The sequence below is a fragment of the Diospyros lotus genome, chromosome 14 (genome assembly GCF_014633365.1).
Source record: "Diospyros lotus cultivar Yz01 chromosome 14, ASM1463336v1, whole genome shotgun sequence".
Lineage (NCBI taxonomy): Eukaryota > Viridiplantae > Streptophyta > Magnoliopsida > Ericales > Ebenaceae > Diospyros > Diospyros lotus.
Window position 1 is genome coordinate 7,403,240 of NC_068351.1, and position 16,331 is coordinate 7,419,570.

The 16,331-nt window shown below is 39.1% G+C and overlaps 4 protein-coding genes across 4 annotated transcripts; 1 reads left to right on the top strand and 3 right to left on the bottom strand.

The window, feature by feature from the left end:
• The first annotated feature begins 101 nt into the window (after positions 1–101).
• On the top strand, positions 102–1,827 carry LOC127790819 (membrane steroid-binding protein 1-like). The gene is made up of 2 exons (XM_052320515.1): positions 102–509; positions 1,318–1,827. The coding sequence occupies exons 1-2, from the start codon at positions 217–219 to the stop codon at positions 1,619–1,621; spliced, it is 597 nt and encodes a 198-aa protein (XP_052176475.1). The 5' UTR covers positions 102–216; the 3' UTR covers positions 1,622–1,827.
• On the bottom strand, positions 1,782–5,110 carry LOC127790818 (probable aquaporin SIP2-1). The gene is made up of 3 exons (XM_052320514.1): positions 4,687–5,110; positions 2,714–2,974; positions 1,782–2,419 (listed from the first exon to the last, which is right to left on the bottom strand). Exons 1-3 carry the CDS (start codon positions 4,987–4,989, stop codon positions 2,252–2,254), a joined length of 732 nt encoding a protein of 243 aa, XP_052176474.1. The 5' UTR covers positions 4,990–5,110; the 3' UTR covers positions 1,782–2,251.
• A 3,863-nt stretch (positions 5,111–8,973) lies between these two features.
• LOC127791212 (uncharacterized) lies at positions 8,974–11,695 on the bottom strand. The gene is made up of 3 exons (XM_052321065.1): positions 11,276–11,695; positions 11,050–11,197; positions 8,974–9,425 (listed from the first exon to the last, which is right to left on the bottom strand). The coding sequence occupies exons 1-3, from the start codon at positions 11,621–11,623 to the stop codon at positions 9,196–9,198; spliced, it is 726 nt and encodes a 241-aa protein (XP_052177025.1). The 5' UTR covers positions 11,624–11,695; the 3' UTR covers positions 8,974–9,195.
• A 74-nt stretch (positions 11,696–11,769) lies between these two features.
• LOC127791211 (protein PHYTOCHROME KINASE SUBSTRATE 4) lies at positions 11,770–14,257 on the bottom strand. The gene is made up of 2 exons (XM_052321063.1): positions 13,652–14,257; positions 11,770–13,508 (listed from the first exon to the last, which is right to left on the bottom strand). The coding sequence occupies exons 1-2, from the start codon at positions 14,073–14,075 to the stop codon at positions 12,514–12,516; spliced, it is 1,419 nt and encodes a 472-aa protein (XP_052177023.1). The 5' UTR covers positions 14,076–14,257; the 3' UTR covers positions 11,770–12,513.
• Between the last annotated feature and the right edge of the window lie 2,074 nt (positions 14,258–16,331).

Sequence of the window (16,331 nt, forward strand, 5' to 3'; positions counted from 1 at the left end):
AGGACCCTTGGGCACGACTCATTCGCGTGGACGGCTACGATGGCTTGATCATGGCCGTTCCCCTGCGCTTCGTCAATGTCGTCAAAATGTCAAAATTGGAGTTCGGTCTGGTTGGTGAATGGGTAGAGCTCACCTAATTCTCCATTTCTAACTCTTTAAAGCCGAATCAGACAACAGTACTCTCACTGAATCAAGCGGCAAACCGAATCAAAGAAGATGGGCGTGTACACGGCGGCAATGGGCGCCATCACGGAGTACACGGGGCTGTCTCCGGCGGCGTTCTTCACGATTCTGGCGGCGATGGTGGTGGTTTACAAGGTGGTGTCCGGGATGTTCGTGGCGGCCGAGGACTACGTCGCCGTGAAGAAGGCCAACGCCTACGCCCTGCGCGAGCCCGTCCAGTTGGGCGACGTCACCGAGGAGGAGCTCCGAGCGTACGACGGATCCGACCCGGAGAAGCCCTTGTTGATGGCCATCAAGGGCCAGATATACGACGTCTCTCGCTCCAGGTTGCTTCTTCTCCTTCTTCTTCTGGGCCCTTTTCTTTTTGGTTACTAGGAAAATATGGGGCAAAAAGTGGAGCCGAACTTTTTAGGGAAAGAGAACTTTGATGTTTGCTTCTTATCTTGGCAATAAACAGGGGATTAAGTTTCTGACCCATTAGAGCAGAATCTTGCCCCAATTGCTGGGCTGCATATATTCGGCCAGCAATTCCCATGGGTTTTCTTGGCACTCAAACAGAGTTTTGGAGACTAAGGTTTTCTCAATTGCAAGTAGCGTGCCAGTTCCTCTGGGGGATCTGTTGATTCTCCTGAAATGGAGCCTCCCTATCTTGTATGTGATCTTTACCTTTGCTTTCTTGCAAAGCCCTAAAAAGGCTACTTCTAAAGCTCAAACTTGTAAGTGATTCCATTCACCTAAGGCTTCTTAGTTTGTGAGGCTCTAAGAGAGGGTCATTTACGTGGTTTCCACTACTCAAACTTGCTGGTCACGATGAACCACCTTCCTTGTTCCTTAATACATGTTATTCATCTTTGCATAAGGCAAATATGTTGCCTTTACTCTTCTTGTTCTCTGTTCTTTTTGTGTAGACGAGTACCACACCATTAATTAATTACCATATTTGCTGGTCCTTGCGATGGTGAACATTCTGTGTGTCTGTATTCGTCAAGACTTCAAAGTATTACTGTGAATTGTTTGCTTTTTATACACTTGACTTGGCAATACACTTTTCAGAAACTGGACAATATGTGAAGTTTGGACCCCATAATTGGCATAAAAACGCATTCCTGATTCTAAAATGGACCTCATCCACAGGATTTTCTACGGCCCCGGCGGCCCGTACGCCTTGTTTGCCGGCAGGGACGCTAGCCGAGCCTTGGCTCTTATGTCATTTGATCCTCAAGACCTTACCGGAAACATTGATGGTCTCAGCCCTTCCGAGCTTGAGGTCTTGCAGGATTGGGAATACAAGTTTATGGAGAAGTATGTGAAAGTCGGGCAGCTGGTTTCAGAAAGGAAAACCACCGACACCGAGCCTACTGCTGGCAATGGGGAGAACGCGCAGGAGAGTCAGAATGTTGAAGAAAATGGGGCTTGTGACACGCCAACCAAAGAGTGACAAAGGTTTGGTAAGTAATTGACATGAAGCTCGATCCTAGTAGAAACACAAGCTGAAGAAGTTTAAGCTAGCAAACTAAATACTAATAAGAATGCCTATATGTGAACCTAGATTTGTTGCTTGTTCATATAGTGACGCTGAGTGGCCAAAGCACATTGAGTAAGAGCACAAAATAAATTTCCAATTACTTCGTATATTGTATGTAATCTCTACAAAATATGTGAACCTGTAGCATATTGCCCTCTGTATAACATCTCTACAAAATCAACAGACTATTGGAAACAGAATGAATATCTTCAATCAGATTCAGAACCGCTTGAGCAGCATCCAGATTCCAAGGCAAGATCAGCTAGCTATCACTTTCAGCAGCGAGTAACATACTTAGCAACCTAGGGTTTCTTCCTAGCCCGCCAAAACAAAATACCTTAAGCAGCATCCTTGCAGGTATTGCTGAAGGATCAAGTATTCCGGGATCTCCAAAAAAGTCTACTTCAAACTATTGGTAAATGCATCTGTGAAGTTTAGTTTCAATGGAAATCTGCAGACATTGTGTTTTTTCACGGATTAATCGACATGATATAAGGACCCTCCTTCAGGCAAGGTCAATGTAAGTAGCATGCTAACTAAAGATCAATCCGATTTCTCATTCTTCATGTTTGGCTTCTCCCCTTGCCGGGGCCTGAACACCAACTTAAACGTCCATCCTGCCAATACAGTTGTCACTACTGGAGCAAGCCAGTAGACAAGTATATGCGCCTTTGTCAGATGATCCCCGCGAGCATAAGCCCACCCGATTGCCTGGGAAATTCAGAGAGCGTTAATCCAGTTGGAATAGAAAACATTTTCTAACTTACGTGAAAAATAAAAATCACTACTCCACTAAATGAAATTTTTTTATAAAAAATATGTTAAAACATGTTTTAATGGTTGTATTATAGAATTTAATTCTATAAAAAATACAGTACGTCAAATAGCAAAAATAAAATTTAATTCTTTGAATCTGATATTTTCTGTGAAATTTTCATACAATCAAACACATCCTAACTTTTACTTAATTTGTTATGGGATCTGAATCATCAGTAAAAGTCTTACAGTGGCCGGGTTTGCGCATCCACCAGTTAGATCAGAACCCAGCACTTGAAGAGCAAGCTTGGAGACACTGGAGATCCAGGTTTTCCTATAAAAGCTTCCGGGCATGTTTCTGGTTAGACCAAGTGAGACAATCACAATAGCAAATGCAATAAGCCCTTCTGTTAGCGCTCCTTGATGGATATCAACATTGAGACGGTACAAGTGTCCTATTCCTGGAAAAGTCTCAAGAATGAGCCTAACGCCTATGATAGATCCAATAACCTGAAAAACAGAGAAAATAAGGAGAACAGAAAAGTTTCACCATTTGAGATCTGGACGCAGACCACATATATTACATTAGAACATAAATTGTAAAATAACTGCCAATGATAAAAGATTGTTTATTTCTTCTTCAGCTGTAACAAAGAATCGCTTTTCTAAAGATGGGATGAGTTCCGGAAGTCAGCAATCATACTGTCAGTCAAAGGATCTCAATTTTTCTAATTTAGAGGATAAAGGAGGCAGAAGACAAGACATCAACAAAAATTTTATTATTTTACTCTTATTATTTTTGTAAAAACCCGGTAAAGCTTTAATCTGAAAAAAATCCTATTATTACTTTTCTATAAATTAATAAATAATATGCATATATCTACAGTACAATCCAAAGCTCATAAAATTAGATTCTTCCCGTCTGATGCAAAAAGAATAATATATATCATACTCTGCAATTCACTCACATAACAATGGCAGTGGCCCTTAGGCCATCTCTAATGTGGAGCAAATTCTTGTCAAGCTAAAATTTAAGAAGAAAATTGCTGAAAATCATCTCCAACGGATCTCCCCTGTCCTCCTTCAAATTTTTATTAAGTTTCAAATGACTCGTCAGAATTGAGGAGTGAAAAATTATTCCTTATCACATTTGTCTCAACAGTTCTCTGTTATAGATTTGAAATTTAAAGAAGATGTCGACGACGAGTAATAGTGACGATGACAACAAATAACAACAGCAGTTACCAGCGACAATAGCAGTAGCGGCAACGAAGAAAAACGAGCGTTGAAAGCGAAAGCGGCAGTGGTGACGATGAGCAGAACAACGATTTGACCTAGTGTTGGCAACAATCAGAATGTTGTCTTCTCCGAGCTAAACAAGGAGCAAATTGAGGAAAGGAACGTCTTCTTCTGGAATTTTTGGGGAATTTTTGTGGAATTGTTTGGAATTTTTTTTTTTTTGTGTATTTAGTTATTGATTTGTGTATTTAATTATTAATTTTGTGTATGTGTATATTTAATTATTAATTTAATTTATGTGTGTATTTGATTATTTTGTATATTTAGTTATTATTTTTTGTATTTAATTATTAATTTTATATATGTGTTAAAATTATAAATAAGGTAAAATAAATATAATTGAAGTTTATAAAAATAAATAAATAAAATAGGAAATGAAATAAAGAGAAGAATAAAAAAATGGATTGGAGTACACATAATTTTTGAAATAAGTTAAAAATAAAAAATAACTTATTTATAATATAATAAAGAGTGAGATAAGGTGTGAGAAGCTAACCTTATCAAATCAAACTTAATAACTTTCAAAAACTAAATAAAACTAAATAGGAGAATCCCAAATCAATGTTAAATCAGCATCAAAGGGGATTGACTACACAGACTGCTAATCCTAATGAAAACATAATAAATAAAAGATTAACTGGAAATAAATAAAATATACTAATTCCATATTTATGTGTAGAATAATATCTACCAAGAAATTAGCTTCAGAGTCAATTGTCAGAATTGGGGACAAGTCACAACCAGACAAATCCTTGAAGAATTCAACACGTTTCAATGCAGGGCCCAAAAGAGGGCAGAAAACGCCATTACGGTTGCAGTAAATCATGACAAATGCAGAGTTATCTGACATCATAAAGCGAACGAAACCCAAAACAAAGCATGGAAACAAGAACGAGCAGGAACAAAACAAGAGAAAAGCAAACCTGGGCAGGAATTCTGGCACCAAAATTGAAGAGGAATTGGGGGAAATCCCCAGAAATGGCGGTCGGCAAGAGGGTGAGGGGATTGCAGGACGCACCATCGGTGAGCTTGCCCAAATACGAGAAGAAGAAGAGGTTGAGGATTGAGACGGCGCATTTAACGATCTCGCGTTTGAATTCTTCGTGTGGCCCTAACCCTGCAACCAAGCTGTAGGCGGCCATCTTGATGAGCACGCCCGACCATACCCACATGAAGGACGAGGCGAAGTCGAGCGATAGAAGCCGCACTCCGCCACCAATGGCCATTGTTGGATCGATGGGAATAACGACGGCGGTGCTGCTTCGAGGGGGGGAGGGTATTCTTGGAGTTTTCTAGTTGTTTTCGGCCTTCTCTTTCTGCAATTTCTTTTATTTTTTGGGGGGTGGGAATTCTTTATTACCGCTCTTGTCAGCCACAAGTTATGTTGGCGTTTCTTGCTAGCAAAGTCAAGCCGCAGTTTCATGTATATTTAATAGAAATATGATGAGATATAATACTTTTCACTTAAGATGGCGAGGTGGCACGAGGCGATGAGATAAAAATATTTTTATTATTTATAATATATTATATAATTTATGGTGTAGTTCATGAAGTACTTATGGCATGGTTCCATTTAATAATTTTGTTATCTTAAAAGTTAATAATTTTAAATTTATTTAACATAAAAATAAAATAAATATTATTAATAAATTAATTGCAAAAGAAGTCCCTATCATTTTTATTAATTTAGAGTTTTTTTTTCTCTTTTCTTTTTGTCAAACCTTAAAGATTTCACTTTGGTATCAGTGGTGATTTTTTTTTTTTTCATTAAACCTCTCCATTTAACTCAATTTCTTAAGTAGATTATTTGTGACTTTGATTTGATATCCTCAAAAAGTATTTTTAAACCTAAGAATTCTTTTTACAAATAACTAGGGCTGGCAATAAGTCGAGCTGAGCCGAGATAGGGCCGGCTCGAGCTCAGCTCGATTGATTTTAGCTTGGCTCATAACTCGGCTCGAGCTCGATATAAGCTGATTTTTTTAGCTCAAGCTCGGCTCGATGATGACTACGAGTTGGCTCGGCTCGACTCGAAATTGACTATTATTTTACTTTTATGTATATATATATATATTTAACTAATATATGCGATATATATAATATATTTAAATAATATATTTATAAAATTATTAAGTATATATTTATATTATTGAGTATTAAGTAATAAATATTTTATTATTTAATAAATTTATAAAATTAACATATATATATATAAATATATCGAGCTGGCTCGTGAGTCAAATGAGTCGAACTAATGGTAGCTCAAGCTCGGCTCATTTACTAAATGAGCCAAATATTTGAACTCAAACTTGGCTCATTTGTATCATGAACTAGTTTATTGAGCCAATTTTTGAGTCTAGTCTTAAGCCAGCTCACGAGTAGCTCGGCTCATTACCAGCCTTATAAATAACTCAAATTACAAGAATCAAGACATTTTTAACAATTTTATAATTTATTTTGTTTCCAAATGCTAATAGTTAACACAATTAACATAATTTTTAAATGGGTAAATAGCAAAAAAAAACTCAAACCTTTTCGTGAATTTGCGACTATATCAAATCGTTTCAATTTCGACAATTATATCTTAAATATCTCAATTGAATATAATTTTATCAAATACCTGAAATTGATTTAAAAGGTGCGTGTCAATACTGACGTAGTATACCATATGTTATTTAATAATAATATTTATGAAACCCACATGTTCACACAAATAAAAAAAAATGTGAAGAGTCAACATAGTTGATGTTAGAAAACATTGATCTGGTCATACGCAGCGGAAAATAAAATCTGATTTTATTGGTATCACGTTTTTCAAATCTTACGGTTAAATCGAAGACATAAAACGAAAAGTTACCTCGAAGCGAAATCTGATTTCGTTGCCGATAACCCGTCTGATATCTCCCACGCGTGAGATGCCGAGTCGGTCCACCCGAAATCGTCAAGACTTCAATAGACTTGAGAGAAAAAGGGACTCGGAAATTTTCTCTAAAATTTCCGTTTTGATTCAACTAATTAAAATTGATTGGATTTTGGGTTTAATGTTATATTTATAAACAAGAAACCCTAAAACCCTAAATGCTATTGGGCCGGGCTTTAGGTGCTAGCAAAAGGCCCAAACCAAATTAATAATTAAATAAATAATCATATTACTTATTTAATTATTCTTATTTCTTAAATAATTGCATTTATAATTTAATAATTCCATAATTACTAAATTTGCCACATTTTTCTTTTAAAAACGATTTCTATTGGGTGGGACTTTCTGGGTTCACAATTAAACTGGCAACGAGAATTAATCAATTATTAATTCTCGTAAATCACGAGTGACATCTAGCAATATGTCATGATTACCCAATTTAATGTAAAGCGGGAATGTGAACCTTACATTACGGTGTCCTGCAATACAGTCCCTCTATCATACTATATCCCGACGAGATATGAGATCACGGTCAGTAGGTCAAATCTCTCGATCTCGTCGTATGACCAAATCCAATAATCATACTTGACTAATATGACACAACCTCTACGGAATCCAAATTCCGTCGTCATATTACCTCGGCCAAGGATTTATCGTCAAGTGACCACTGGATCGCATAGGATATCTTCCTCGTATATCTCGAGATGATAGATTCCATGTCTGATGCACACATACCTCGTGTGTCACTGAACTAGGCACATAGATACGTACGGCTATCCCTGATTAGGACAACCATATAATATCGCTGATATCCTAATCCACTAACACACAGATATCCATGTCATCTCAGGTCTAAGGACTAATGCAAATCCGTAGTTAATATTAAATCATTGACCCGTGAGATAAAACCCATGTGATTCAATATTAATAGTCCCGTTCAGTGAACTCGTTCCTATAACGAGCACCCACTCGTCTTTCTTCTGTATCTTATACAGAGTGGTACGAGACCCACCAATCTTGTCTTTCGGTATCTTATACCGAACAAGGAGGAAGACGATGTGCCAGCCTTTGCGAGTTACTAATTATCCAAGTTATAAACTCTATGGCCAGGAACATATTTATAGTATAACGTATTGTGGATTAACCGTCTCGATTATTCTTAACAATTAAGAATGGTATCCACTCCTTATTATATTAAAGGACATTTGTATGTTCAATTTAAATCATATTGCAATTTCAATTAAACATAAAACTTGCCATTAAATAAGGTTTAAAGAATTACAAGATCAAGCCCTATTGTGTCACTAGAACTGGTCTTAAGTGCTTATATCTAACAGTTGATTGCCGTCGACCATTTCATTGCTTGTTGCCATCGATTGCCGTCAAAGCTTTTTGGAATCGCCATTGACTGTTCATTTTCTTTGGTGATATGAGAGATAATAAAACCCATCAACTTCCGTCAAATGTTCACCTTCCATCTTTTGCCTCTCTCTTTGTTATGGATTTATCTTTTTATTTCTTCCGCTGACTATTCACCTTCTCCGATGATAAGAAATCTTATGGATTCAATCTTTCGCCGATTGACATCTGTCATTATCGTGAGATATGCCGACAACCCATATTAAATTCAAACCCAAATTGAATCTAGGTTCAAACTGAACCCATAACTAAGAGAGAGAAACAATGGCGTGTGATAGGGTTTCTTCCCATCATCATGAGATATGTCGACAACCAGTGATATAAGAGATAATGAAATAATGGAAAAGCAAAGAGAAATGAGAGATAAGAGAATAGAAGAGATAAAGGTGGAAAGCGATGATGGTGAAAGACTCTTGCAGAAAACCAGAGAAAAAGCGAAAGATGGAGGAATTACTAGTGATGACGGATCAATTGTAGGGGTCGACGTTTGGTTGCAAGGAGTAAGTTGATGACTTAAGAATTTGAACGATTGATGATGATTGTGAGAAGCTTTTACGATAGTCGACAACAACAGACAGGGGTGGACAACGACAAAAAACTAAGTCTACCATTCACATTCTTTTTTTTTACTATGTATAATATGAGTCTTACAAATATTATTATTAAATAATATCTTTCATGCCAGTAATACACGCTTTCTAAATCAATTTTAGGTATTAGATATAATTACATCAAATTGAATCAATTGTAATATAATTGCCAAAATTAAAACGATTGAATAAAGTTGCAAAGTTTGAAATTTTTTTTTTGCTATTTGCCCTTTTTAAAGTTCTGATAGTTAATTGATAAAATTTAAAGTTAGAAATAAATCTACCACACAAATTAAAGTTTGGCTTTTTTTTTTTTTGCCATTTACCCATAAAAACATTTGATTCTGTCCACCCGTAGACAAGACAACATGACTTAAATGGTCGGTATCTACAAAATAACTTGCAGTCACGGGATGAGGCAGTTTACAACACAATCTGCTGTTTAGCAAAACGAACTGTTGGATTTTAGTAAAACTAATAAACTAATCTACATAAACAAGTATTCAGTTGTAGTCAACTTCCATGAGATGCTCTTCGGATGCATGAAGAACAGGAAGTTTTACTCTTGGTGGCTCACTGCTTCCATTCACATATCTCTCAGGGCAGAACACAATGTAGAGTGTTTCATTAGGGTCACTTTGTAAAGAGTACAGATTCTGTCCAGCAGCATAGCCACCGAGAAGCTGGTATGATCTTTCTGATTGATCTAGAGCAAGGCATAAATGGTCTGTACCTACAACCGGAAACAAGATAGGTCAACAAGAAGGAATCAGAGTTATAAGACAGCTTCCATTCGAATCTGGCACTCAAAAAACAGGAACAGCCATACAGGTCAAATTATGGATTATGAGATAATTTACGAGAGATGTTACTTACTTCAATAGATTATTTAAAGATGATGTGTTTACGATCTAAAAACTGACTCGAGACAATGGAGAAAATTCTCAACTTTAGGGAGCCAGGGCCACTTCTTTTTAGCGGAAGTTGTATTTTCAAGTAGTATAACAAAACCTTCCGAAGAAATCTTTTCTTCAAGGTCATGTAAGCAACAAAACAAGAAGCCTACCGTCTTTTCCTTGATAATAGCAGATTTAGACATCTTCCAATTCTGTCTGCCAAAATCTTCAAACAGAAAAGAGAAGCAACAGTCTCCTTTCTAATCATTACTCACTCCAAAAACCAAAGTGAATAAAGAGTAATACTAATTGCACATTCAAGTTGACACTCCATTAATCAATTACCAGTATACCTCTCACTTAAATGATTTAATGAGAGGTGTATTGATAATTGATTAATGGGATGTCAACATAAGTGTCAACCTGCAAGTAGCATTACTCACTCGTAAATAAAATGATAACAATAACAACTAAAGTCCAAAGATACTACTGGGGGGTAGCTAGGAGGATGGGTGAGCTGAACTGAAGGAAAAAGAAAATCAGCACAGGAGTAGACCGAGTGGTCAACATACTGCAATACCATCAGAAAAGCCAGGTCAAATGAAAAGGGAAAAATAAAATAGAATCAAGTGGGAAGGAGGTTATAAAGAGAGGATGATAAGACTTTCCGCCAAGGTTGAAGCATATTCTTTTTCTTCTGTCGTACTTGTTTAAATATAGCATCACAGAAATGCACGAAAAGGTTCTAGTGATGTCATATCACTTGCTCGTAGAGTACTTGAAAGTTGAAAAGAAGATGATGAAACCTGTATGATTTTAAAATTGGAGTTCTAGGGCATCACGTAAGAAGACTTTTAAGTTTGACCAAATAAAGATTCTCAACTTGCCAAGACAGTCTTTGTCTTAATTGAAAATGGTGAGATTGGAGTGCATTAAGGTAGTCTGTCTTCTTTGGAGTAACTGCGAGTTTAAAGAGGAAAGCTTTATTATGTTAAATATCATAACAGGGTAACAATTCATCAAACAGCCAGTTCCCTTTGTAAAGAACAAACGGGAGAACTGCAGGCAGTGTGAAATCTTCATAAAGGTTTTATATACAAAGAACAGGTATACCCTTATGGGCATCCAAACAGATGAGGAAAAAAAGCTATTAGCCAAAAAAGATCAAAAAAGCTATAATAACAAATCAAGAAGAAGAACGGTACAACCAGCATAATCATTTTGGCGAACCACTATGACCACAGCATCCATTATAGTATTACCAGTATCACATAACTAATAAAAGCAATTCAGGTAACAATCAGATTTTGAAAACGTTAACAGTTTGGAGATAAATTCCATCAAACTAGTCAAGTACTGTTCTAGAATTCAGTAGGCAGAGATAGCGAATTCCCTTAAATTCATCCCCAAATCAAAATAACTGAATACAAATCATCAAATTAGAGAGAAGAGGAAACTCACAGGCAGCGAGCTCTAACTGAGTTTGATAAATGAAATCCAGCACAGCAGAAATCTCTTGTTCGAATCGAAGAAAGGGTCCGCCCTCGAAGTTCATCTTCCGAAGTTTACAAAGTCCCTCTCCCAACTCCATCATCGCTCCCTTATGGTTCTACTACGGAAAACCAAAAACAAATACATAAACTCAGAGTCAATACTATCCAGGAAACGAGAAGGAACAGAGCCCAACCTTGTTGAAGAGGTGATGGAATCCGACGGCGCACTGTAGAATCGCGTGAAATAGGGTTCGGGAGGGCTCGAGGGCATCGTTCCATAGGGCTTCCAGGACGTCGTGGCACTCGTAGTAATCGCCACCGTTGAAGAGCCTCACCGCTTCCTCGAAGCTGGCGGGGGCGGGGGCGTGATCGCCTTCCTGCTCGAGGAAGCTTCCGCCGGCGGAGAATCTGTGGGACTTCAAGCGTGGAAGGCGCGAAGACGTGGAAGAAGGGAGAATTGGGAGATTAGTGAGGATTCCTCTGGAAGTGAATGGGGAGAGAGAGGGAAATTTGAGAAGAGAGTGCGAAGAGAGAGTCGCCATTGGCGACGATGGAATGCCCGTCGGGAATTCGAAATCTGAGCTGCCATTTGGCTGGTTTTTGTGTGGCTGAGAGCGAGAGCGAGAGCGAGAGCTCCGTTCCACAAAGCTCATTCAAATTTTTATTTTTTTTTCTTGAAAAATAGAATGATACTGATAGTGATAGCTACCTAAAAAGATGATGAAAAGATGTAAAAATGTTAATATGTTTAGTGTAACTTAAGGTTAAATAGTTTAACATCACGTCACATCATAAACAATGAGAACAACGAGAAATCTACAAATTTGTATGAGCAATAGCAATGAGAACAATGCCCGCCCTTTTTTGATTGATTGATTGATTGACATCATAAACACCCATCTTTTCTTGTAACTAAGATTACATCATTGTGATTAGAAGCCAAGAGTGCATAATAAAATGTGTATGTTTGTTTATGTGGCCACTATGTCCATTATTTATGTCTATTAATATGCCTATGTCTTACTTTCCGTTCATGCACTTTGAGGACACCTTTCAGCCAATAGACCACAAGAAGCCCAGATTAATTAGTTCCAACTCCACCACCCAAGTCTCGCAACAGTATCAAGTATTGAGATATTTTAGAAAACTTAAAGAGACAGACCCACCCACACCCAGTATAGTAGACAATAGTTATAGTTAAAGTTTTTAAAAAAAAAAAAAGACTGTTAAAATGTAAGTCGCAGGACGGGAGAGGAGAGCAAGTGAAGTAAATGTGAGTCAGAGGGGGCCGAAGCCAGCCCAGCTGCCGGACGGAATTAATTAATTAAAAATTAAAAACATATAACATGGGACATTCAAAGACTGATTGGATTATGTTTAAAACCAGCACCAGCAGACACCACAGCATGAGTTTGCTTCCCAGTCACGTTCCCTATGTCGCAAAAGCCAGCGACATGCGAGCCGCACACTGAGGCCCTCCCAGCGGTGGCTTGCCCCCGCCACCTACCGCCCTCTGTGGCCCCGCCGCCGCCCTGCCCCCGTCGTGTTGCGCGCATTTCACCGGCTGCGGCCCCACGCTCACCGCCTTCTCGCACCGACAGCTCAACAACCCGCCGCTCCCCGTCGAAGACCGCCTTGTTGTTGCCGCAGACGTCGTTTTAGCGTGTTGTCGGCGCGTGATTGTTGAGTAGTCTTCCATGTCGGAGAGGTTGGTAATGTAGCTGGCTCGGTCGAAGCCTTCGGCGGTGGTGACGCTCCAGTCGATGCTGGCCTCGCTGGGCTCGTAGCACTCCGTCGCGGCTACCGACGGGGTAGCCGGCTCGTCCAGGCTGTCCCGGCTGAGGGCGGAGGCCGCCAGCTTCCTGGGGTTGAAGGTCGCTGCTTCGTCCAATGAGTCTCGCCGCCGGAACAGAGGGTTCGACGACGACGGCTGCGTGGAGAAGCTCTCGATCTCGAACAGGTCGGAGCTGGCGTCGCTGGCTACGTCGTCGTCCGTCGCGGTTACTCGAGACATCGGACTCACCGGAAACCCGAAGGCCCGGCGGTCCAGGGCCTGAACCTCCATTGACGGCGGCTGGAAAACCTCCAGTGATTCCCGGGGAGGGTCTTCCGGAGAAGCGATTGGATTAATGGCCTTTTTCACCATTTTCGACGATTGGTCCAAGATTGGGAACGAAAACCCATTTTGGTGCGAGATGCCGGAAGGAAACGGGCTCTGCGACGACGAAATCCGTCGCAAATTCGGAACAATTTTCTCCGGCCGGTCAACTACTTCAGAATGTTTTTGGCTTTGGCTCTGCTTTCTGGAATGAGAAACCGATGGGCTTCTAGACGTTTCCGCAATCTTTTCCTCTACCTCAACCGATTTCTTGCCGGAGCAAGGACATCTCCTTCTTGAAAACCACGTAACAGCCAGCCTCGACCCACCTGATAGAAGAAACACGGAATTGAAACTACTCAAATTCAACCACTTGGCAGCAGGACGCCTTGAAGAAATACGAGAATAATCTTCAAGCTAATTCAAATAATAATAACTTGAATTTGATTTGATTGTAATCTTAACACGTCACCTTTGATCTTCTGGCGGTCGCCGGGATGGTCTCTGAGTGACACTGCAATGGCGCCGGGAGGGTTCGACAGCAGCCCGGTCTGGCTGTTCCAGCTGGCCTCGGAAGAAGCCGTCGGCGTTGCATGGAAAGAATGAGGCCGGAAGTTTCTTCCATACCCATCGAACGACGAAGCCGAAGATGGCCGTGAAACCATGGAAAACCCATCAAGATTCACGCTGCTAATCCCCGATCTCTTGCTCTTCTTCTCATTGGTTTCACTGAAGTAGTTCTCAGCGTCGAAAACGCTTATCTGATCGGAGTCATCGGCCATGCATCCGGCGTCCTCTTGCGCCGCCGCCGCAGTTTCTGGGCGGAGATACGAGGAAAAGGAGGCGTCTTTGTTCAAGTTCTTCTCTGCAAATGGCCTGTAAACTGGCCTTTCCATCTTTGTTGCGTAACAAAGAGAATCTGGAGACGAAGAGGCAGAGTGGAATTCAACTGCTTTATGTAGGGTTTGACGAATCTTATTATATACATATATATACACACATAATCAGTGATGTAGTGGTAAAAATTAAGGATGGATGGTTTCAATATATCTATATATCCACATCAAAGATAATATTGAAAATCATTCAGTTAATTAATGCAGACACAGAGAGAGAGAGAGAGAGAGAGCGCCAACAAGAAGAAGTCAGTGGGTCCCAAATTGAGTTCCATTAACTTGCAGAGCTTTATTTATTCCTCAAAATGCATCTTCCCATTTCATGTTTGGTGAAAAAGATGTTGCATATTCCATCAGATCTCTGAAAGTAAGTTGGTGTGTGATATGGGTGTGGTGATTCTCTTTTCCTAGGACTACTGTCACGGAGGAGGAGTTACTTTATGGAGAAAATCATGAAGTTTACTTCTTTCTCACCTTGGGATTCTCCTTCCCTGTTCTCTCCTTAGCAATAAAGATTTATCTTATTTTATTGTACATGACAAAAAATCAAACCCACCACTTATTAATGTAAATCTTAACTTATTGTGATTCAATTACTTGATCTATGCCATGAGAGCTACTTCTTTCTCTCACCTAACACACATCTAAATGTAGTGAGCATATCATATAGATAATTGGGTCGCGCTATTCGTACAGAAGAGGTTCATAGAACCCCTTCACAGATGCGATAAATCGCAATATATCGCGAGATTTTGACATCAAAAAATCGTGATATATTGCGATTTGTTCATCCCCTTCTCTCCCTCTCTCGCAGCCTGCCTCGCCCTTGCGCCTGCAACCTCGCCGCCGCCTTGCCTTTGCGCCTTGTCGCCTCGCCTCTACACCTTGTCACCTCGCCTACTCACCATTGCAACCTTCAGCAACCGGCAAGGGCGAGGGCGATAACGAGGCGCATAGGCGAGCGCGAGAGACAAACAGACAAAAAAGATCAGGGATATTTTGGTCATTTCATACTTTTGTAAAACTATCTGTAGACTACATTTTGTACAAATAGCTTTAGCCTAGATAATTAACACACTTGGCATTGGCATTGACAGTCCCTTTTGCAGACTTTTGAAAGGAATTGATTCACCTTGGACCAGCTTGTTTGTCTCGGAACTACTACTTCAATCAACACATATTTTACTTTTAATCATGCCCCCCTACTCTCTTATTTTTACACTGCATTGTCTTTATTTTTAAACCATTATTAACATAATTACCACTACCCTATGAGAAAATCCTTTTAACAAATAGTAATATCAATACATTTATATATGTGGGATCAATCTATGAGACCTGAGTCTGGATCACTATTCTACTGGACATGAGGTGTTATTTGGAACGTACAGTAAAAATCTCCAAAATAATATACAGATTGGCTCAATCTTAACCAACATCATTAATGATGGAGAAAATCCCTTCCCTAAAATTGATATTTTGTTGTGAAATTCAAATCAATATCTCTTACAATTAGAAAAGAACAGTCAAAACTCTTTTGAGCATAAATCCCAAGTGCATAAATCCAAGAAAAATAAACCCTTTTTCCCTTAAAAATAATCCATTTATCTGGAGAGAAAATATTTATTTTGAGGAGACAACATTTAGTATTAGTATCTTAAATAACATTTTTTAATTTTAAATAACATAATCTCAAGATGATGATGTGTGCTAATTATGAATCAACTCCATGACCTAAGGGCAATCAGCCTTAAATAATGAAGACAAAACTTTATGGCCCAAAACAATAATGCACAATCTCAACATGAACACAAACAATCCTATAATTAGCATAAAACCAGAAAAGGAGGAAAGGAGGCAGAAGCATGTTAAGAAGTGAAGGGCAGTGAGAGTGGAAGTTGGGCGATTTTATTTCTCTATCCAGCCACAGGAAAATTAAAATATGTTTTTTTTTTTTTTTATAACCAATTACACTTGAACACGGCTACTTGTATGCATAGAAACCAATATAATAGCAATAGCAGCCCAACCATAGGCCTGAACGACCAAAGGATCACTGCATAAATTTCTCCAGGCAAGCTCAATGCAAAGAATCAGATATGGGAATGGGAGCAATAATGATTAATGAGCCAATAATAAATATATATATTCATTTGCTTTAGTGAGCTAATAAGAATAGCTTTAGTCTCAAAAGAGGGATGAAAATGACTACAAAGATTGTTGCATTATTGGTGAAGGGATGGAAAAGATTGTTTG